The sequence below is a fragment of the Pezoporus wallicus genome, unplaced genomic scaffold (genome assembly GCF_028554395.1).
Source record: "Pezoporus wallicus isolate ANWC-B61680 ecotype Strahan unplaced genomic scaffold, APGP_CSIRO_Pwel_v1 contig_13696, whole genome shotgun sequence".
Taxonomy (NCBI): domain Eukaryota; kingdom Metazoa; phylum Chordata; class Aves; order Psittaciformes; family Psittacidae; genus Pezoporus; species Pezoporus wallicus.
This window is the reverse complement of record NW_026635673.1, coordinates 87,631-109,700: the sequence shown is the minus strand read 5'-3', so window position 1 is coordinate 109,700 and position 22,070 is coordinate 87,631. Positions and strand designations below refer to the sequence as shown.

Sequence of the window (22,070 nt, the reverse complement as noted above, 5' to 3'; positions counted from 1 at the left end):
ATAGAGCCCCAAAGAGCCTTATAGAAAGCCCCATAGAGATTCATATAGTGCTTGTTCCCATATAGACCCATATAGCTCCATATAGCCCCACACAGCCCCATACAGCCCCACACAGCCCCATACAGCCTCACGCAGCCCCATACAGCCCCACGCAGCCCCATACAGCCCCACACAGCCCCATACAGCCCCACACAGTCTCATATAGCCTCACACAGTCTCATATAGCCTCACACAGCCCTATATACCTCCATACAGCCTCAAACAGGCACACACAGCCCCATACAGCTCCATACAGCCCCAGACAGCTCCATATAACAGTAGTCCCCAGACAGCCCCACACAGGCCCATACAGCTCACACAGCCCCATAGGAGGCTACAGCCCCCCAGTTCCGTCCCGGGGGCGTGGTGAGGCTGAGAGGGCGTGGCGAGCGGCAGAGGGGCGGGGCCATATGGGAAGTGGGCGGAGCCATAAGGGAAGTCGGCGGGGCACTAAGGGAAACGGGCGTGGTCTGTTGGCGCATGCGCGGTGCTGCGCGGCAGTGCTCCGTGTCCCAAGATGGCGGCGGCGGAGCTGAAAGTGCGGCGGGGGGTGGTAGGAATCCATAGCGGGTGTTGTGTGGGGCTATGGGACCCATAGCGGGTGTTGTGAGGGGGTATGGGAGCCATAGCGGGTGTTGTGTGGGGCTGTGGGACCCATAACGGGGCTGTGTGGGGCTATGGGACCCATAACGGGTGTTGTGAGGGGCTATGGGACCCATAGCGGGGCTGTGTGGGGCTGTGGGACCCATAGCGGGTGTTGTGAGGGGCTGTGGGATCCATAACGGGGCTGTGGGACCCATAGCGGGTGTTGTGAGGGGCTATGGGATCCATAACGGGGCTGTGTGGGGCTGTGGGACCCATAACGGGTGTTGTGTGGGGCTATGGGATCCATAACGGGGCTGTGTGGGGCTGTGGGACCCATAGCGGGTGTTGTGAGGGGCTATGGGATCCATAACGGGGCTGTGTGGGGCTGTGGGACCCATAGCGGGTGCTGTGAGGGGCTGTGGGATCCATAACGGGGCTGTGTGGGGCTGTGGGACCCATAGCGGGTGTTGTGAGGGGCTGTGGGATCCATAACGGGGCTGCGTGGGGCGGTGTGACCCATAGTGGGTGTTGTGAGGGGCTATGGGACCCATAGTGGGTGTTGTGAGGGGCTGTGGGACCCATGGCGGGTGTTGTGAGGGGCTGTGAGACCCATGGTGAGTGTTGTGAGGGGCTATGGGACCCATGGTGGATGTTGTGATGAGGGGCTATGGGACCCATGGCGGGTGTTGTTGTGAGGGGCTATGGGACCCATGGCGGGTGTTGTTGTGAGGGGCTATGGGACCCATGGCGGGTGTTGTGAGGGGCTGGGATCATGCGGGGCAGAGCCAGGGGGCTCAGAGCTGCGCCAGGCTGTGGGGAGGGAGCTGAGCCCCACAGAGCAGAGGGGGGGGTATGGGCCAGGCTCTCACCCCCCTCCATCTCTTGTTCCTTTAGGAATGCAAGCGTGTGTCCTCCTTTGCCCTCCTGTGGAACAGGGAGTTCCTGCCCTGGTAATCCCAAAGCTGCTTTGTTTTCCTTGGAATCCTTCTCCCTGTTGGGTTAATGCTTATTCCTCCCCCCCCCCCCCCCAAGGCTGGAATATGGGGTGTAAGTTCCCTGCTAAAGGCCAAGGCAAGCAGTGAGTCCCTGGAATGAGGTTTGGGATGGACACAGCCCCAGTGTGTCCCGAGCCCCAGTGGCGATAAAGGGGACATAGAGGCCCCATAAGAGGTCTCTGTGGGGCTGGTGCTATGGGAAGCTCTATGGGGCTCTATAGGAGGGTTGGATGCGGAGTCCACCTGCTGCTGAGTGCATTGTATTTGGGGACCCCAAAGGGAAAAGTCTTCCCGATCCCTCGTGAGCTGCTCGATCCTGGCTTTAACCCTTTGTCCCTGCCCTGAAGGCAGAGTTGGGCAGTGCTGAGCACATGGATACACCCATGGAGGTGGATCTGTGCTTCCATAGCACTTGTCCATGGCTGCTCCTGTTCCAAGAAGCCATCCCCTGAGCTCAGGAGCAGCATTTCCTCAGCTCTGTCTCCTTTGGGAAGCGTTGGGTTGGTTTCCAATGTATCCTTTGGAGAGGAAAAGCAGCACCTCAACCCCCTTTTGGGCTTTAAGTGGGGTTCAGCTGAGAGCTTAAAGCCTGGCTTTAGTTTAAGTTCAAGCTCCAGGGGGTTTTGGTTGGGCTGTAGCAACCTTTTGAGTATCCAGTGTGGAATCCTCCTGGTGCTCTTGTAACGGTGGTTCCCTTCCCTTGCAGCACATGGTGCTGAGCTGTGGGGTATCCCGGCTCCACGCTCTCCTGCCTGGAAGGAAGCAGGAGCCCAAGTACCCCCATGAAGATTAAGGAGCTCTACAGGAGGAAGTTTCCCCGCAAGCCCCTGGCCCCTTCCCACCTCCCCATGCTCCACATGCAGGCAGGGCCCCTGCCCGCACCCACTACAGAGGGGCAGCTTCCCTATGGGCACAGCTCCAGCCCCATGGCAGCAACATTCCCACCTCCGAGACCTGGAGCCAAGCAGGAGGTGGATGTGGAGCATGGGACTCCCCCCGTGCACCCCCTGCACCCTGATGTCACGATGAAGAGGTTGCCCTTCTACCAGGTGTATGATGAGCTGATCAAACCCACCACCTTGGGTATGTTTGGGGGTTGGGTTTGGGTTGGAAGGGACCTCAGAGCCCGTCCAGGGACACCTCACACTAGAGCAGGTTGCTCCAGCCTGGCCTTGAACACTTGCCAGGGACGGGGCATCCAGACCTTCTCCATTCAGCTCGTGGTGGCTGTGGAATGCCAGGAATCTGGACTATGGGGGAGGCAAACAAAGCAGGGGTGGAGGAGGTGGTGATGGGTGAGGACAGTGAGACAGGGGATGGGGATGAAGCCCCCTGGTCCCTCCCCACTCTGCTTCAAGTGAGGAAGATCCAGCTTTAGCTTTTCCCCACACCTGGATCTTCCCAAGCTCTCCCTGTGCTCCTGGGAATGTTGGAGCTGTTTCTCTCTGGGTTTATGGAGGCTGCCAGCAGAGCAGGGACTGGTTGTAAGACGGGAGTTGGTTCTGGATGTGAACAGCAAGCCTGAGGATGGTCAGAATTCCTTGGAATTCCTGCTGTGGTCAGGAATTCCATTTCAGCGCTGGGGAAGCAAACCCCCCCCCCCCCCCCACCTTGCTGAGGAACCTGTGCTTGGAGGTGCTCTTTGGAGTCACCTCCTCTCTGTCCAAGCCACCAGGTCTTGGTTTTCCTACTAGAGATAGGGATAGGAATGGAATATCCGCTTGGAAAAGCTCAGCTCTGTGGCTCCCAGTTAATCCTGGCCATGGATCGAGCTGTGCTTTGGTGTTCCTATGGCTTTGGAATCACTTCCTATCTCTTCTCCAGCCTCCAGCACCAGCCAGCGCTTCGAGGAGGCTCATTTCACCTTCGCTCTCACCCCCCAGCAGGTCCAGCAGATCCTCACTTCCCGGTATGTGAACTTCTGGAATGCCATAACTGGGCTCCAGCCGTTCCAGCTCATCCCAGACCTGAGGCTGTGCCTCCAGGCAGGATCTTCAGTGAGGCTGGCATTGATGGCATCCCAAAAGGCAGCAGCCTTGGGGGGGCGGGGGGTGTTCCTCCTTTTCCCATCACTTCTGCAGCTATTTGATGGGATTTGCATGGGAATTCTGCCTGTGGGTCCACATGGATTTACCCTTTAGCTACACTGGTTTTATTCATTGTCCAACTAAAAAGTGGTGGCATCATGGAATCCCCATGGAATTTGGCTTCAAAGGGACCTTAACGATCATCTAAAGCCACCCTCCTCCACTTTCCTGGAGCTCAGGTTGCTCCAAGCCCATTCCAGCCTGGCTTTAGGATGGAGCAGCCACAACAGGACTCAGGGCAATGTCCTGCTGTGGGGCTCTGATGCTCCAGTGGGTGCTGCTGCCCATCTGAAGCCCTTCTCTTCTCTTGTAGAGATCTCTTACCAGGTGCCAAGTGTGACTACACCATCCAAGTGCAGTTGAGGTAAGGGAATGCCACCCAAAGCATCCCATCAACATCCCTCTGCCCTGCCTTCAGGTTTGGAATCGCCCCTGGAGCTGCTGCCGCATGAGATTCCCTGTTTGAAGGGCAGCAAAACATCTCATAGCATTTTGGGGCTCCTGGAGAACTCCTTCCTCTTGGTTTTAAGCAGGAATGAGACAAAAGCTTCCTGAGCTTCACATTTGATTTTCCCTCAGCTCTTACTCAACACAATCCATGGCATGTGGAGAGTGGGAATGGTAAAATCCATGGAGGTGCCTCCCCAGCACCCTCTGCCTCTTGGTGGCACCAAACAGGAGCTGGGATGGCTCTTCCCCAACATTCACCCGTGGTTGGAATGGGCTGGAAAGGACCTTAAAGCCCATCCAGCTCCATGGGCAGGGACACCTTCCACTGGAGTAGGCCTTGACGGTCCCAGGAACAAGGTGGACGTACGGAAATGGTTCTTCTGTAGCACACAACAGCCCCTGGGTGCATGGTTTCCAAGGCTCAGGGTGCGCCTCTTGCCGTGCTCTGGGTGGCAGGGTGAAGGGTTTTCCAAAAGGAAGCTTTCCAAGGAAGCAGACCTTCATGTGAGAGGTGGTGGGCACCATCTCTTCCTGCTGTGTGTGTTCCCGAGCAAGAACTCCCAGGTACCTGTGGCTCCAGGTCCTGCTCCAGCACAGGGCTATGGTGGGATTCAGGGAGCAGGCACTTTGGAGAGGAACCCAGAGCCTTGGGATTGGGCAGGATTGGGACATGCAGGGGATGCCAACAGAGCCACAGGCAGGGAGTTGATGTAGAGAAGCCCTTGAAGTCATTGGTGGTGAAACAGGGTTTGAAGCACTTGTGGCGCTGTTCACCTCCTGTTTTCCAGCCCTGGATCCATTCTGCTTGGGGAAAAGGGATTTCCGCTTGGCAAAGGGAAGTTTGGGAATGTCACCACTCACTGGCCACTTTCTCCTTTAGGTTCTGCTTGTGTGAAACCAGCTGCCCCCAGGAAGATCACTTCCCACCTAACTTATTTGTCAAGGTCAATGGCAAACTCTGTCCCCTGCCCGTGAGTAAATCTTCCTTCTGGATTCCTTTGAGCCTGAAGCCTGCCCTTGGTAAAAGCTGAGATCCATGGAATAGCACCTTCAATGCATGGAGAAGGCTCCAGGAGACCTTAGAGCAGCTCCAGTGCTTAAAGGGGCTGCAGGAAACCTGGAGAGGGGCTTTGGACAAGGGTTGGAGGGATGGGACAAGGGGAATGGCTTTAACCTGCCCTGTAGACACCTTGGAGTGCCAGTGCTGGGGTTGAGCTCACACTGGGATTCGTTCCTCAGGTATGGATATTAAAGGGACCATTTATCCCTCATTCCTTGAGCAATAAGGGGATCCTAAAACGGTTTAGGTTGGAAAGGACCTTAAGATCATCCATCATGGGCAGGGATGCTTTACGCTAAACCAGGTTGGTCCAGGTCCCCTCCAAGCTGGTCTTGGGATGGGGCAGCCACAGCTTCTCCAGGCACCCTGTGGGCTCCAGGGATGGAGCATCCACAATCCTAATATCCCATTAGGAATGAATAACAAGGACTAACAGTACTTTGGGATCTGTAGAGCAATTCCCAGACAAGCTCTAAAGCATGACTTGAAATACATCCTGAGGGGTTGAATGAGGGCTGGAGACTCCCATAGGTGGCTTTATGGCCTCACTGGGTGCAGCTCAGGTGCCCTCAACACAAGGAGGACACAGAGCTGTTGGGAGAGAGTCCAGAGGAGGCTACGAGGATGAGCAGGGGCTGGAGTAGCTCCCAGGAGCCAGGCTGAGAACACTGGGAATGGAGAAGAGAATGCTGCATGGAGCAATGTGTTCTAGTGGGAGCTGTCCCTGCCCATGGAACCAGATGATCTTAAGCTCCTTCACAACCCATTCTAGGGGGTTGGAGGTGCCCATTGGTGGCCTTTACACCTTGGGAAGGGTTCAGTCAAGGTTCTCTGCCCCACAGGGTTACCTCCCCCCCAGCAAGAGCGGTACTGAGCCCAAGCGGCCCAACCGCCCGGTCAACATCACGCCCCTGGCGCGGCTCTCGGCCACCGTCCCCAACAGCCTCGTGGTCAACTGGTCCTCAGAGCTGGGCCGGGTGAGTGGGGTGGGAGCTGCTGCTCCATCCCTCTGCATTCCGTAGGGATGGGCTGGCAGAGGCACCGAGCCCTCTCCTGAGCGGGGCTCTCTCCAACAGAGTTACTCACTGTCCGTGTACCTGGTGAAGCAGCTGACGGCTGTGGCGCTGCTGCAGAAGCTCCGGGCCAAGGGCATCCGAAACCCAGATCATTCCCGAGCCCTCAGTAAGTCCCTCTTGGGTTTTCCCAGCCTTTTCCCAGCTGGTCGATGGGATTTGCTTGACAGCCTGGCTTGGGAATTCTGCCTGCCTGGCCCACATGGGTGTTACACTGGGTTTACTCATCCAACTAACACGTGGTGGTATCATGGAATCCCCATGGAATTTGGGTTGGAAGGGACGTGAAAGCTTATCTAAAGCCACCTTCCACTAGAGCAGGTTGCTCCAAGCCCCGTCCAACCTTGTGGCCTTGGGATGGGGCATCCACAGCTTCCCTGGCCACCCTGTGCCAGCACCTCAGGGTGATGTGGAACGCTCCATCCCGTCTGTACATGTCGCTGCGTGTCCAAGAAGGAGGATGATGACAGGAGACCCTTCTCTCCCCTCCTCTTCTTGCAGTCAAGGAAAAGCTAACTGCTGACCCCGACAGTGAGATAGCTACAACCAGCTTACGCGTGTCCCTGCTGTGTCCAGTAGGTCTCTACATTTATGTTCCTCTTCTCTTGGCTGGGCCTTTGCAAAGAGCTTCCTGCTTTGACCTTAACCACTGTGTAGGTGCTGCTGCAGCCCTGCTTTGGTAGCAAAGGAGCCAGCTTTGAGGCCCAAAGGCAAGCAAGCCTGCTGCTCTTTCACACAGCCTCCTGGGGAACCTCTCCCTGCCTTTCCCCTTCACTCTTAGCATGTGGAATGAGCTTCAAAAGCAAACCAAAGGGCACCAGTTCCTCAGGGAAAGCTTTTCTCTCCCCCATTAACTCCTCTTGGACACTGAGCTCAGGTCAATGCGCTGGGCAGGGGCAAGATGGGAATTAGCCCTGGAAAGAGGCTGGATAAATCCCCCTGAGCTCCTGTCTCTTGTCCCTCAGCTGGGTAAGATGAGGCTGAGGGTGCCCTGTAGAGCCACCACGTGCAGCCACCTGCAGTGCTTCGATGCAGCCCTCTACCTGCAGATGAACGAGAAGAAGCCCACGTGGACCTGTCCTGTGTGTGACCAGAAAGCCCCATACGACGACCTGATCATCGATGGGTGAGCTTGAGGGCTCTTTACGCAGGGTCATGGCTTTCTTCTAAGGCTTATCTCTGCCATCCTGACATAGCTTATAGCCTGGAATAACATGGGATGTAACTCCATTCCCTAAACTGATCCAGTCTGGAGAGGTTTCTCCTAAAGAACAAGAAGCCTTTGTCACAATCACTGTATATCCTAAAGCTAAACGTGCAGGTGATGCTGGCCCAGGGGGTTAATTCTTTGCACCCCTTGAGCCCAGCTCCTGAGCTCCATCAGTTCTGCTCCAGAATCGTGGAATCCTGGAATGTTTGGGTGGGAAGTTAAAGCTCATTGAAAGCCATGGGACACCTTCCACTAGAGCAGGTTGCTCCAAGCCCCATCCAGCCCAGCCTTGAACACTACCAGGGATGGGGCAGGCACTGGCAGGTTAAAGCCATTCCCCTTGTCTCATCCCTGCAGGATTCCATGGAGTGTTTGTGCTCTCTCCTGGCAGGTTGTTCGTGGAAATCCTCAACTCCTGCACAGACTGTGATGAGATCCAGTTCATGGAGGATGGCTCCTGGTGCCCCATGAAGCTGAAGAAGGAGAAGCAGGACATGGGCCAGACCTCTGTGTTCAGTGGCATTGAGGGTATGGAAGCTCTTTCCTCACCAGTCCTTTGGCTGGGATGCCAAAATGCTTGGAATTCCAACTTGCAAAGCAACACTCAGAGCATCCCCCAGCCCGGGCTGGAGCTGGAGTTTGGGATTGAGCTGAAACCACCAGGAGCACGAGAGGCCCTGTGCTGGGAACAGCAGGAAAGCTGCTGCTTCCCCTTGGCATTGGTGCGCTCTGGGACCTGCGCTCCGGGAGCCGCGGCGCTCCGGGGCTGATGCCGGCTCTTCCCTTGCAGCCGCTCCCGCTGCGGGCGCCGGGCCCCGGGCAGAGGTGATCGACCTGACCCGGGACTCGTCCGACGAGGAGGAGGCACCGGCGGCCAAGAGGCAGCGGCCGCTCAGCAGCGTCCCCGGGCACAAGGGGTGAGGCGGGGTCCGGCCCCGGCTTGCATCCTTCCTGCTCATTCCCAGCTCATTCCCTGCTCACTTCCTGCTCATTCCCTGCTCCTTCCCCTCCCCACACACAGCTCTCAGGAAGCACCCCCTGTTCTCCGGGTGTCCTGTGCTGGGATGTGGCACCTCAGGGGGCAGCTCCTGGATCTTCCCAGGCTGCTCCCAGTGATGCTCCTCGTGTCCCTGCTGTGTTCCAGGGTGCTGAGCATCCACCCCCGGCCCTCCTCTGTGCTCCGGAGTGCTCCCATGGCAGCCCTGGGCAGGGACTATGTCTCCAACCTCCCCGTTCCTGACTTCCACCCTTCCTACTCGGAGCTTGCAGGTAACAACAGGTCCCTCCCTCTGAAGGTACCAGTCAGCACAGCCAGAGTGGGTAGGTGGATGGAAAAACTTCCCAAGATCCCATCTTGGTCTCCCCTCTGGCAGGTTAAAGCCATTCCCCCTTGTTCCATCCCTCCGTCCTTTATCCAAAGCCCTTCCAGCTTTGGGGAGCTGTCAGGATGCTGGGATCTCATTGAGAAGGGGGCTGGACCCATTAGAATCCCCTCCCCACTGGATGTTTATTCCCCTTTTTTCCTATTCTAGGTCTGGAGTTGTTTTCCTTCCTTCCAAGTGAAAACCAGGTACATTTGGGTGGTGGCTTTGGGAAGCTCTGGGATGGCTCCATCCCCTTGGATGGGGTTTTATGGGTACCAGGAGCTGACTGAGGTATTCCCATTGCTTGGCAGCATTACAGCCCTTCAGTCATCACCTCCCTGCAGGAGCAGGATGCCCTTGGCCATCTCTTCCCATATGGAAGCACTTCCAGGCCTTTCCTTGGTGTCACCCCCATGTCCATGGCCGGATCCCATCAGACCAGTAGCATCGTGGCCACCACCACACTCCAGAGCAGCCCCACAGCACAGCCGGGATGCAGATCTGACATCATCGCCCTGGATTGAGCAGCATTCCCGCTGGGAATAGATGGGACACAAGGCCGAGTCCTGGCCTTGTCTCCAGGTGGGACCTGACCACTGCGTTGGGCAATTCCCACCCCTTGTGCTGGTGAACTCTGTATCCACTGGGATTGGGATGGGGGGTTGGGAAGTGCCTCTTCCCAAGGGTTAAACCAACCCCCCTGACTTTGGAAGCAGCATCTTCAACCTGGTTCTATCCCATGGGATTCCTCTATAGAACTCCCAAGAATTCCAATACAGAATCCAAGAATTCCAAGAGCAGAATTCCAGCTGGGAAGAAATCCTCCTTTTTAAGGGAAGAAGCCAATGGGAAAGGCTGGGATGAAGCCAGAGCCTGGGTGCCCCATCCCTCCAGTGCAATTCCCGTGGATTCTTAAAAGCCAAACCTGCCTTTTTCCACTTTTTTTTACCTCCTTCCAGCTTGGAGCTGGTCAGGGAACACACACAGAATCTGTAATTCCAGTTGCATGGATAGTTCCCAAGTTTTCCCCTGTTTTCCCTATGGACATAGGGATAACTGAAGGTGGTGATGTTGCCCAGGTTATCTATGGACTGAATGGGAGTTGTGGCTCCTGGAATTCCAAGTGGGATGTTTTGGGGCTGGGGCAGCAGGGAGCAGGATTCCATTGGGATGAGGCCTTGTAGCCCAGGTGCTGTGGGTGCTTCCATGCAATAAAGGTATTAAATCCATTGGGAGCTGGTGCTGTGCAGCAGGACCCCAACTGCCGTGGTGGGAAGAGTTGGGAACGTCAGGAAGTGGCTCCTGGATGCCTCTGGGTGGGGATGTGGGGATGGATGGATGGATTGGATGGGTGTGTGGATGATGTTCTGCTCTCCCCGCAGCCAGAGGTGCTGGCTCCCAGTGCTGCTGCTCTGGGTCACACCAGCATTCCTCACTGAGTTCCTCATTCCATGCCCAGCCCAGGCTCCTGTCCCATTCCAACAAGGATCTGCTCAGCACAGCACCACCTCAATGGCACCATAGGGGACACCCCCACCCTTGCACCCCCAAGGCCACGCTTTTTCCTTGGCTCTGTCCCTTTATTGTCCCCTCAGGGCCGCCTCACGGTGCTCTCGATGAACGACTCCAGCATGAAGATGGTCTCGTCCACCTGCGTCTCGCTGGCGTCCAGCCTGGGGACATGGGGAGACACATGGAGGATGCAGAGGGACACGCGGGGGACACAGGGACCTCCCCATCCCGCCCCTCACTTGTTGACGTTGCGCTTGAGCGTGTCGAGCTGGTGGCGCTCGGGGCCCGTGATCATCTCCTCGATGTCCTGCAGCTGCGTGTCCCCCGCGCCTGTGGCCTGCAGCGAGGCCAGGATGGCCTCCACCCGCTGCGACTTCTCCAGCAGCCGCCTGCAGGGGACACGGGACACGGTGGCGTTGGGGGCCCTGCACCCGGACACAGGGACAGGGACGCGGTGGCTTTGGGGACTCACTTGTTCTCCCTGCTCTCGTACTGGCGGCGCTCCATGAGGTTAGCCACGCTCTGGGAAAGGGGAATGGGAACGGATGAGCCTCTGGTCTGATGAGGGGTGACAAGGTGGTTGCACCCAGCCATGGGGTCCCCAGGATGAGGGGACACAGGTGGGCAAACAGGCACCTTTGCTCATGGGGTGGTGGTGGAGACACACATATGGTGTGGAGGAGTGGTGGAGGAGAACCACACATACTGTGGTGATAGAAGAGAACCCCCGTGCATGGTGGTGGTGGTGAAGCACATGTTGGCGTCCATACCTTGTAGCAGCGGTGCAGCAGCATGCGCGCTGCAGCCGGCACATTCACGGTGTACAGGTAGAAGGTGCGGGAGGGAGCATGGTCAGGAGTTTTGGGAATCTCCTACCAAGAGAAGGGGGAAGTGCTCTATGGGGCTTGTGTCCATCACAACCCAATGGCTGCACTGTGAGGAGTCTGTATCATGGTGGTGGTGCTGGAGCCAGTGATGTCCCGCTCCCGCGTGGGGCCACCTTGGAGCTCCATTGGCCTCCATCCTCTCCACCCTCACCTGCAGGGCCACCAGGTTCTCCGAGAGCATTCTGTAGAGCATGTCCTTGGCTTCCTTGGCTGGGATCATGGCAAAATCCTCCACTTGCTTCTGCTCCAGGTGCTTTTTGCGCAGGAGCAACCGGAAGATCCGGGCACAGCGGGAGCCGAACCTGAGCCAAGAGGGGAACACTTCAGGAGGCAGGAGAAAGGGTCAAGAACGAGCCCATGAAGGCCCCAAGTGGCCACCTCACCTCTCCTCCACGATGGACTCCAAGGTGGCCGTGGCCAGGGATGCCAGGGCCTTGTGGAGATCAGTGCAAGGTGAAGGTCAAGGGATAATGGCAGCTCTTAGGAATGTTTCACGTGCTGGGAATGGGGAGGGGGTCAGGCTCTTGCTTCCCAAAGGATACTGACAGTGAACATGCCCCCGCCGCTGTCCCTCGCCTTCCCCACGAACTCCAGCTGCAAGGGAAGAGGGAGAAGCTGGAGAGGGACCTTCATCCAGGACAAGGGGGGAACGGGATCAACCTCAAACAGGGAAGGTTTAGGTGGGATACCAGGAGAAAGTTCTTCCCTGTGAGGGTGGTGGGACACTGGAATGGGCTGAATGGAGAAGCTGTGGCTGCCCCACCCCTGGCAGTATTCAAGGCCAGGTTGGAGCAACCTGCTCCAGTCCCCGCCCATGGCTTTAGATGAGCATTAAGGTCAATTCCAACCCAAACCATTCCATGAAATCCAATGGGAAAGTGGTTTTCCCTCAGCCCCAGATGCCCCCAAAACATGGGGCAGGCTCATAACCCCCCCAGAGCTCCGGCACTAGGACAGGAACCACGAGCACATGTTTCCTCACCGGGTCATCTGCCAACAGAGTGAGATACTGGTCCAAAACCTGCTTCCCAATGTTGTATCCAGCGGGGAGAGACCTGAATATCTACAAGGAGAACATAAAGAGGGGTAAAATGGAGCTCTTCCAAGGCTCCAGGTGCTTTCCTGCTGGACCCCAAACCGGAAGCAGGAACTGACCTCGTTGGAAGAGAGCGGCTGCGTGTAGGGTGCATTGGAGGACGTGGTCACCTCGCTCATCCTCAGCATCGTCCGCACAATCTCGCTGCTGGTCTGGATTTGGGAACAGAAGAAAACAGTGGGAGAACTTCAGTTCTGAGCAATTCCTGCAGCATGAACCCACCACGGAATGGGCTGGGTTGGAAAGGACTTGGAGGTCATTCCAGTTACAACCATCATGAGCCTGCTTGGAGGTGGAGCAGGGTTAGAACATCCCCACTACGACCACAAGTAGGAGGAGAGGAAGGGCAGGAGGATCCAAGGGATTCCATAGACCTGATCCATGCGGTTGGCTATGGCGCTGACAATGGCCTGGTCCCGGAAGTGCTGGTGGAAGCGGTCAATGTTGACTTGCCAGTAGATGCCGTCGTCAGGAGGAGGCTGGGAACAGGGAAAAAGGGATGGAATGGGGGGGGAAGGAGGGATGGAATGGAGGGAATGCTTTATGCCCTGTAGATGACATTGCTCCATGTCCTGGGTACCTCAGTGCTTTCTCCATCCTGCTTCTGCTTCTTAGCCTGGCGCTCCCCATCCTCCTCCTCACACGAGCGTCTCCGCTTCCCTTTCCCTGTCAGAGAAGCTGGAGTTGGCTCTTCCCAATCCATCCCTGTGGGATCAGGGCAGCAGAACATGACCGAGGGGTGTCTCACCTACGAGGTTGAGCCTGGGCACCACGTACATGTCCTTCTCGTTGAGCACCAAGGTGGGCGCAGGAGGAGGTGGCACCGTGGGGGTGTCGAGGCCCTCAGGGACCAGGGGACACCTCTGCACAAAGTGGGTGTCTGCCAGGCGCACGAAGGTGTTGGCCACCTCACTGTAATCCATGGTTTTCCCATCTGATCCACAGGGAGAGGGATGGTGGCTTCAGGGTGGTGCCTGTGGCTCCGAAGGGTGAGGGGATGCTGGGGGTCAGGAATGCTCTGAGGGTGGTTTGGGACTGGGGGGGGCAACATTCCCATGGGGTTTATTGAAGATGTCTCTGATCATTGCCAGGGGCTGGATTGGATGAGGTTTGAGGTTCCTTCCAACCCAAGGCAGTCTAAGATCCTGATTCCAATCAAAAGGGGCTACAAGAAACCTTGGAGAGGGGCTTTGGACAAGGGATTGGAGGGATGGGACAAGGGGGAATGGTATTAACCTGCCAGAGGGGAGATTGGGATGGGATATTGGGATGAAGTTCCTCCTTGAGGGTGGTGGGACACTGGAATGGGTTGAATGGAGGAGCTGGCAGTGTCCAAGGCACCAGTCGAAGGTGTCCCTTCCCCAAGCCCACTTTGGGCAGGTCCTTTTGCACATACCCAGCGCCACCATCCTGCCCCCTGCTCCCTGCGGAGCTTCCCACCTTCCATGGTCTCGGTGAGCCTGTCCGCCACCTTCCTCACAAGGGCGCTCATGCTCATATGCCCGTTGAGGAGCAGCTCCTCCACCAGGAGCTCGCCCGTGTCCCCATAGAGGCTCTTGGCAGTGTAGATGTAGCGGGGGTAGCGCAGGATGCGCAGCACGCGCTGGCACCGTGCCTCATACTCCACCAGGCCCCGCTTCTGCACCTGGTAACCCACCAGGTTGTGCTGGATGAGCACGCAGAGCGCCTTCTTCACCTGCAAGGAGGCTCCATGGCACCATAGGCTCCCAGCTCCCTGGGGCACCACCACATCCCCACACACCAGTCCCCAGCCGGGGCCACCCAGAGCGTGTCCATGGGGCTTTGGGATGGAGCCTCCAGCACCCCTTGGGCAGCCTGGGCCAGGGCTCTGCCACCCTCAGCACCGAGTTCTTCCTCATGGTGAGGTGGCGCTTGGTGGCTGCTAGTTCATGGCCACTGCTCCATGATGTGCTGGCACTGGGCACAAAGGAACAAGGGATGGGACGAGAGGAACGGCCTCAAGCTGCACTGGGGCAGGGGGGGTAGGTTGCTGGGGCACAGGGATGGGGCATTGGGCAGGGATGGAGCAGGGATGGGGCATAGAGGAGGGATGGGGCAGGGATGGGGCATTGGGCAGGGATGGAGCAGGGATGGGGCACAGAGCAGGGATGGGGCAGGGATGGGGCATTGGGCAGGGATGGGGCAGGGAGGGGGCACTGGGCTGGGATGGGGCATTGGGCAGGGATGGGGCAGGGAGGGGGCATTGGGCAGGGATGGGGCACTGGGCAGGGAGGGGGCACCGGCCATAGGGCAGGGGCTGTCTCCCACCGCACCTGGTCCAGCAGCAGCCCGGTGTCGGCCGCAATGAGGCGCAGCGGCTGCGGCCCGCTCCGAATGAGGAACGTGCCGATTGTCTCCACGATGTCCCCGAAGTACTCCCGCAGCAGCAGGGAGCAGAGCTTCAGCTCCGCCTGGGTCATCCCCGCGGCGCCTCAAACGCCCTCGGTGGCGCTGGGAGCAGGGCGAATGCCGGGAATGTGGCCCCGCATCCCCCCGCCACACCGGGCCCGCCCTCACTCACCCGGCTCCGGCCGCCATGGCAACCGCCACTTCCGGCTCCCCGCCTGCCACTTCCGGCGCCGCTCTATCCCGCGCCCTCCCCTTGCTCCGCTCCGGACTCTCTGCCCTGGAGCAGACGAGGCGACCGGAAGTGAGTGGCTAGCGCGGGGGGGTGGTCTCGTGCCGGCGCCGCCGCTCTCTCCCTGCGGAGCGCCGCCGCAGCGCGGCCTCGGCCCCGCAGTGCTCCCGCGTGCGGCCGGGCCCGGGCCTAAGCGGCTCCCCCTGAGCGCCCCCCCCTCCCGTGTCCCGGTATCCCGGGGTATCCCGCTCCATGTTGTCCCTGAACCCCAAACCCCCCCGCTCCCCAGCCAGCAGAGACCCCCTCACTCCCCTCCTGACGTATGTAGGGTGCGATCCCTCTGGGATTGCTGCGGGGAGCAGGCAGGGGGCTCGGTAACACCCCCCCCCCCCCCTCCAGGGTGACCCCAGCCTCTTCCCTTCTCCTTCCCCTCCTCCTGTCCGCCCTCCCCCTCCTCGGGACCCACCTGGGATTCCCTAGGGATGGGCTCTTGGTGGCTCTCGTGCAGATGGCCCCGGTCTGGGCTGTGACCCCCCCTCTGTGGGCTCCTTCGTGCCCCAGCCATGGAATCGCTGCTCTTTGGGCTCCTGCTGGGCCCAGCCGGGTTTGGTGGGGGTGCAGTGGGTGCCCCCAAGGCCCTGCTGCTGCCGCGGGGGCTTGGATCTCCAGAGAGGGGGCAGAGACAGTGCCTGGGGCGTCTTGATGGGCTTTGGTGCCTCTTTGTTGGGGCTTGATGGGGCTTAATGGGGCTTAATGGGCTTTGGTGGCTCTTTGTTGGGCTTTGATGGGGCTTGATGGGGCTTAATGGGCTTTGGTGGCCCTTTGTTGGGGTTTGGTGGGTCTTAATGGGCTTTGGTGGCTCTTTGTTGGGGTTTGGTGGGGCTTGATGGGTCTCTGTAGGGCTTTGATGGGGTTTTATGGGTATGTCATGCGTCTTGATGGGGTTTACTAGGTTCTGTTGGAGTTTGATGGGGATCTCTTGGGTCTCTGTTGGGTCTTGGTGGGGTTTGATGGGGCTCTGGTGGGGTTGATGGGGCTCTGGTGGGGTTGATGGGGCCCTGGTGGGGTTGATGGGGCTCTGGTGGGGTTGATGGGGTTTGATGGGGCTCTGGTGGGGTTTGATGGGGTTCTGGTGGGGTTTGACGGGGCTCTGGTGGGGTTTGACGGGGTTCTGATGGGGTTTGACGGGGCTCTGATGGGGTTTGATGGGGCTCTGGTGGGGTTGATGGGGTTTGATGGGGCTCTGGTGGGGTTTGACGGGGCTCTGATGGGGTTTGATGGGTCTTCATGCAGTAGAGCCCCCAGATCCCACCCAAAGCTGCAGGATGGATCCCAAGGGCTGGAAGCTCACTGGGGCCTTTGGGGTTTGGTTCCACATGAGGAGACTTTTCCCAGAAACTTTATTCCTGGTTTGAGGAACCAGGAGGAACGTCAGGATCCCTGTCCTCTGGCTGCTTTTGGGCTTTCCAGGCACAGGGAGGCAGCAGGAAGCCACGGTGGCTTTTTGGTGTGGAAGTTTAGGAGCTGAATTCCCAGCCTTGGTGGCTAATCCCAGCTTCCTCTGTCCTGGCAGGAATACACATGCCCACGGTGCGAGTCTGGCTTCATCGAGGAGGTCACTGAGGATTCCAGGTAGTTCCAGCCCTGGTTTCTCCTCTCCAAAGCTATGGAAAAGGGGCAGAAGACAGGGAATGCCAAAGTAAAGGGAATGGTTTGGGGTGGGTTTGGACTTCTTGCTGTGGAGACTGAAGGCACTATGGTGGAACATTCATGTGAGAAGGGATGGAGGGATGGGATGAGGAGGAGCAGCTTCCAAGAGGAAGAGGAAAGAGTTAGAGGGAATACTGGGAAGCTAAGGGCAGTGGGACCCTGGGATGGGTTGAATGGAGTTGCCATCCCTGGCAGGATCCAAGGCCAGGTTGGAGCAGCCTGCTCTAACAGAAGGTGTCCCATGGCTTTAGATGAGCTTTGAGGTCCCTTGCAAGCCAATCCAGGATTCCATGATTCTCAAACGGGGGTTGCTCCCGAGCTCCATCTGTTTCAGCCTGGAATGGGATGTGGCTTTGGAAGTGTCACCTCCTTTCCTTCTCCTCTTTCTCCTCCAGCTTTCTCGATGGCAGCGGCATCGATGACAGCCCGGCCACACAATTTGCAGAGGTGAGCGCTGCTCTCCTGCTCCTCCTTTCCACCCCGTCCTGGGATATGTTGGGATATGTGAAAGTGTTCCTCCTGCTTGCTGCCACTCTGAGTTGTACCATCTACAGCATCCCAACCAGCTCCATGTGTTGTGGCATAGAGCAGGAGCTGCGAGGGGTGGAAGCCTCTTTTCCTACCCCATTCCCAAGCCCCCAGAGAGGGTCTGCTCCAGGTTAAGAGGAGAACAGCCCTTGGGTTAGCATCAAATTCCCACCCTCAGTCCATGGCTTCTCCTTTGCTGTCCCTTGGGTTAGCATCGAATTCCCACCCTCAGTCCAAGGCTGCTCCTTTGCTATCCCTTCTGCACTCGTGCTCCTATGTTTCTTGTTCAATGCTCCTTGGTTGCTCGTTCTGATGCTACCATAAACCCACTTTAGAAATCCCCTGCTTGTATCCATGGGAGCTGGATCCAAGGGAATGATGGAAGGAATAACCCCCTAGTGGGTTTTAGGCCTGCCTAAGGCACAGAGAGCCCTGGGTGGCTCCAAGGATGGGTGCTGTTGCACGGAAGAGCTGCCGTGTTGGGCTTCCTGGGGGTGGCTCAGCTGATGAGCTGGGCTATAATTAAGCACTTTAGCCAAGCTTTTTTCCCTTGGGAGCCATGGAAACCATGGGAATGTGCTGAAGTGCTGCTGGCGAGTTGGACTTTCCAACCTCCGCCTTGGCAGCGCAGTTCCGTGGGATGTGCTTCATGTGGCTTCCCCCTTCTCTTCCCTCCTCCAGCTTTGGGACCACTTGGACCACACGATGTTCTTCCCGGACTTCCGACCCTTCCTGAGCAGCAGCTCCCTGGAGCAGGACAACAGGGACACTGAGAGGGGCCACCAAGCCCATGCTGACCTCTGGGGCCCCAGCCGCCCCCCCCGGCTGCCCATGACACGGAGGTACCGGGCCCGGGGCAGCTCCCGCCCCGACAGGTCTCCTGCTATCGAGGGGTGAGTGCCTCAGGAAGCACCTCCCTGTCCCATCAGTGGAAAAAGGTGGGATTTGGAGGAGGAAATGTTGGATTTGGGCAGAGAAAACGGGGTCCTGGCTCCTGTGGGTGACCAGAGGTTTGCCCATCACATGCTCTGCCTTCATTCCCCTCAGCTGGAATCAGAGCTGTGCATAGGGAAAGGGGGGTTTTGCCTGTTCTAGAGCTACTGGGAATGCTGGGTTGAGCTCTCATCCCTCCTGTCCTTGTGCTCGTCCTGCCTTGGGCTTGTGTTGTGCAGGATTTGGGGGGGGTTCTGCTGGGCTGTTGCTGCCCTGGGGTTGATGCTCACCTTGTTCCTTGTCTGCTCTTGCCGTCGCTCCCTCTCCAGCATAATCCAGCAGATCTTTGCAGGCTTCTTTGCAAACTCAGCACTTCCTGGCTCCCAACACCCTTTCTCCTGGTGAGTAGCACATGTGGCTTTGCTCATACCAGTCCAGACCAGTCCAAACCAGTTGCCTGGTGCTGGGGAGCTCTGCTTTCCCAGTGGGGAGGGTTGTGCGCAGCCCAGAGGTTCTTTGGGATAGGGAAAGGGCTCCTTTGACCCTCTGCTCCCATCCGCAGGAGCGGGATGCTGCATTCCAACCCCGGGGACTATGCCTGGGGACAGAGTGGCCTTGATGCCATCGTCACCCAGGTAAGACCCTCCTTGTGTGCTGGGCTTTGAGCTGGGTCCTTTTGCTGGTGGGGGGGTGGCTGCTTGTGTCCTGCCTCTCCAGGGGCCTCAGACCTTGTTCCTCTGGAGATACAGGATCTCAGCCCAAGAGCTGGTTCCTGCTGTGGTTCATAGAGGGATGAGCCCTGTCCTGCTTCCTGGAAGCTTTGGCTGCCTCCTTTGAGGATTCATAGCATCAGCATGGGATGGGTTGGGTTGGAAGAGAGCTTCAAGTTCATCTAAAGCCATGGAACACCTTCCACTTGCTGCATTGGGGGTGTTCAGCCTCCATCCCTGGCATCCCAGATGGATGCTTCACCAGGAGCTAATTTGGCTGCTGGTGTCATGCTGAATCCATCTGGTGCCCTTCCCAAGGAGCCCCTGGCTCTCGCACCCTCCCTGCTTCCCAAAAGGAGGCTGCATCCCACATGGCTGCTGGGAGCTGGCGCCTTCCTCCCACCCTACAGCCCAGCACAGGCTCCACAGCTTCCCATGGGATCTGGAGCAGCAGCTCTGGCCATCCCAGGCTTTCATGTGGCTTCCAAAGCTCAATGAGGCTTCTCTGCACCTTCCCTGACCATGCTTGAAGCTGTTGTTGGGTGAATTTGGGTCAGAGCATGAAATTCCTGTCATGGAGCTGTAACACTGGGAAAAGAGCTCAGCCCAAGTGCAGACCCGCAGGAGCCTGGGCCACAAGTGGTCCAGGCCAGGTTGGATGGAGCTTGGAGCAACGTGGCCCAGTGGGTGGTGGCCCTGGTTGGACCTGGAGGAGCTTTAAGGTCCCTTCGACCCATTCCATGATGAGCAGAAGGGACCGATGCTCCTGTTGATGTGTTGATTCCAAGGCAGATCCCTCCTCCTCATCCTGTTTCCCTCTCCACAGCTCCTGGGGCAGCTGGAGAACACTGGTCCCCCTCCTGCTGACAAGGAGAAGATCTCCTCCCTCCCCACAGTGACAGTAACTCAGGAACAAGTCGGTAGGTGCCACCCCCCCCCATGTCACTTGTCCCCTCAGGCTTTATGGTGACCCTGGCATTCCCTGGCTGATGGAGGCCTGGATCACCACCTGGATGTGCATTGGGAGCATTGGGAAGTGCTGCTGGGCACCTCTGAAGTGCAGCTCCCACCACCACCAGCAACCTCCATCATTCCATAGTCTTCGTGGCACCTCTTTGGGGTGACACCCCCCCCCCCCCCCCCAGTGGCTTCCAGATGTTCTCTTTGGTCCCAGTCTCCTGGTCCTGGTTCCAGTCTCCAGGTCCTGGTCCCAGAACAGGGCTTTGCTTTCTCCTCTTTCACCTTGGCTCTGACCATGTTCCTGCTCTGGAATCATGTGAAACTCCCGCCTTCCTGTGGCTTTCTGCAGACATTCCTGGCTTTGCAGTGAGCTCATCCCAGGGATTCTTTTCTCCCTGTGTTTGTCCTTTTTCCTCTGAGCTGCTCCATTGCTTCAGCTCGACTGCTCCAAAGGGACCAAGTGATGGGAAAACCAGTTTCCACAACAGCTCCTTGTGTTTTGACTGGTGTTTTGAATACACCGAAGTCTCTTCCTGGCCAGGAAACGTCCATGTTGGAATGCTCAGTGTCTTCTGTTGGAACTGCTGGAGCTGGGATGCCTGTGGTGTGGCATCACAGGGAGCTGGGATTTGCCACCTCTCAGTGCACAAGGATGGGTGATGGAAGCATCCCCCTTGCGAACCTAAAGATTCAGCTCGAATCACCTTAGTTTAACTGATCCTTTTTCTGTGTTGTCTTCAATCCCAGGCTCTGGAATGCTGCTGGTCCCAGTTTGGCTGGTGAGTCAAAGCTCCTCATGTCTCTTGCAGATACAGGCCTGGAGTGCCCGGTGTGCAAAGAGGACTACGCGGTGGCCGAGCAGGTCCGGCAGCTGCCCTGCAACCACTTCTTCCACAGCAACTGCATCGTGCCCTGGTTAGAGCTGGTAAGAGCCTCTGTCCCAGCTCCAGGCCCTTTGGGAATCCTGGAATTCTGGAATGGGTTGGCTTGGAAGGGCCACCTTCCATTAGAGCAGGTTGTGCCAAGCCCCATCCACCCTGGCCTTGAACACTACCAGGGATGGGATGTCCAAACCTTCTCCTTTCAACCCATTCCAGTGTGCCACCACTCTTCTTCCCAGTATCCCATCTAGCTCTTCCCTCCTCCTGTTGGAAACCATTCCTTCTCATCCCACCCCTCCATTCATTCTTATCTCAATGTTCTGGGTATTATCCCCCTGGGAAAGCAACCATTTGAGCATCATTCCCTCGATCCTGGAATCAACCAGATTGGAAAAGACCTTTAAGCTCCTCAAGTCCATTCCCCACCACTAACCCATGGCACTGAGGGCTTTGCCTATGCGGTTTGGGAACACTTCCAATGACTCCACCATTCCCTGGGCAGCTGGTTCCAATGTCTGAGCATCCTTTAGGTGGATAAACTCTTCCCAGTATCCAAACTAAATCCTTCCTGGTGCAGCCTGAAGCCGCTTCCTCTTGTCCCTCATCCCTCCCCTTTCTCTTGCAGCACGACACATGTCCTGTGTGCAGGAAGAGCCTCAAGGGGGAGGATTCCAGCCGGCACCCGCCGGAGGCCTCTCCCAGCCAAGTGCAGGAGCGATGGACTTTCTGATGCTCCCGAGCTTCCCGGGGGGCTCTGCCTGGAGCATCCCCCCCCAGTGTACATCGTATTCCAATTCCAACCTCCAAGTCCAACCCAGAGTAGCAGGAACCATAGAGCAGGGAGGGACTCACTGCACCGAGTGCTGGCTTTCTCTCCCGAATCCTTCTCCCAGTGTCTCCATTGGAATCGCCTCTCTAGTCCGAAATTCCTTTCTTTTGGAGTGATTTGCCTTGAGTTTTATACTTTGGGAGCCCTTTACCCCATCCCAAGGGGGGGGCAGCCCCCTCCTGGCACAGAGCTTGGGGTGGGAAAGGGGATTTGGGGCTTCTCCCCTCTGCCCCCCCGCAGCAGGAGGGGGTTGGAAGTGAATCCAGGAGAATTTGGCTGGGGATTCCTTTGGCACTGGAGCAACGGTGGCTGTCACACACCATTGGAGGTGTCTCAGGTGAGGCCGAGGGGACGGGAGCGTGGTTGGGCCCCGGCTCTGAGCAGGATTTAGTGGCTGGTGGTGGAGATTGGGGGGGAGGGGGGTTTGGCTCCTCTGGGTCTGTCCAAGCCTCCCCCTGCCCAGCACCATTCCGGGTTGTACCCTATGGACCACATTAAAGGCAACCTTTAGGAACCCACTTGACCTGTGCAGCTTCTTCACCCCCAAATCCTGGTGTGGACC

At 57.7% G+C, this 22,070-nt stretch overlaps 3 protein-coding genes across 5 annotated transcripts; 2 read left to right on the top strand and 1 right to left on the bottom strand.

The window, feature by feature from the left end:
• The first annotated feature begins 521 nt into the window (after positions 1–521).
• PIAS3 (protein inhibitor of activated STAT 3) lies at positions 522–9,431 on the top strand. Of its 3 annotated transcripts, none has more exons than XM_057397274.1 (15): positions 522–577; positions 1,519–1,574; positions 2,326–2,702; positions 3,444–3,528; positions 4,020–4,070; positions 5,037–5,127; positions 6,059–6,193; positions 6,293–6,398; positions 6,791–6,864; positions 7,339–7,415; positions 7,891–8,027; positions 8,290–8,416; positions 8,644–8,768; positions 9,032–9,069; positions 9,175–9,431. In XM_057397274.1, the coding sequence occupies exons 3-15, from the start codon at positions 2,402–2,404 to the stop codon at positions 9,385–9,387; spliced, it is 1,560 nt and encodes a 519-aa protein (XP_057253257.1). In that variant the 5' UTR covers positions 522–577; positions 1,519–1,574; positions 2,326–2,401; the 3' UTR covers positions 9,388–9,431. The 3 variants fall into 3 exon arrangements, with proteins under 3 accessions (XP_057253257.1, XP_057253254.1, XP_057253256.1); XM_057397271.1 differs by having other exon boundaries at positions 7,255–7,415; XM_057397273.1 differs by lacking the exons at positions 522–577; positions 1,519–1,574 and adding an exon at positions 1,647–1,794 and having other exon boundaries at positions 7,255–7,415.
• A 978-nt stretch (positions 9,432–10,409) lies between these two features.
• On the bottom strand, positions 10,410–14,837 carry POLR3C (RNA polymerase III subunit C). The gene is made up of 14 exons (XM_057397275.1): positions 14,653–14,837; positions 13,799–14,054; positions 13,107–13,292; positions 12,939–13,024; positions 12,733–12,837; positions 12,418–12,510; positions 12,245–12,325; positions 11,805–11,856; positions 11,646–11,706; positions 11,414–11,564; positions 11,146–11,247; positions 10,848–10,897; positions 10,615–10,764; positions 10,410–10,536 (listed from the first exon to the last, which is right to left on the bottom strand). The coding sequence occupies exons 1-14, from the start codon at positions 14,797–14,799 to the stop codon at positions 10,455–10,457; spliced, it is 1,602 nt and encodes a 533-aa protein (XP_057253258.1). The 5' UTR covers positions 14,800–14,837; the 3' UTR covers positions 10,410–10,454.
• Positions 14,838–16,592: 1,755 nt separating this feature from the next.
• Positions 16,593–22,026, top strand: RNF115 (ring finger protein 115). Its single transcript, XM_057397270.1, has 8 exons — positions 16,593–16,675; positions 17,063–17,114; positions 17,877–18,088; positions 18,458–18,529; positions 18,691–18,763; positions 19,665–19,758; positions 20,608–20,723; positions 21,305–22,026. The coding sequence occupies exons 3-8, from the start codon at positions 17,901–17,903 to the stop codon at positions 21,407–21,409; spliced, it is 648 nt and encodes a 215-aa protein (XP_057253253.1). The 5' UTR covers positions 16,593–16,675; positions 17,063–17,114; positions 17,877–17,900; the 3' UTR covers positions 21,410–22,026.
• Positions 22,027–22,070: the final 44 nt, after the last annotated feature.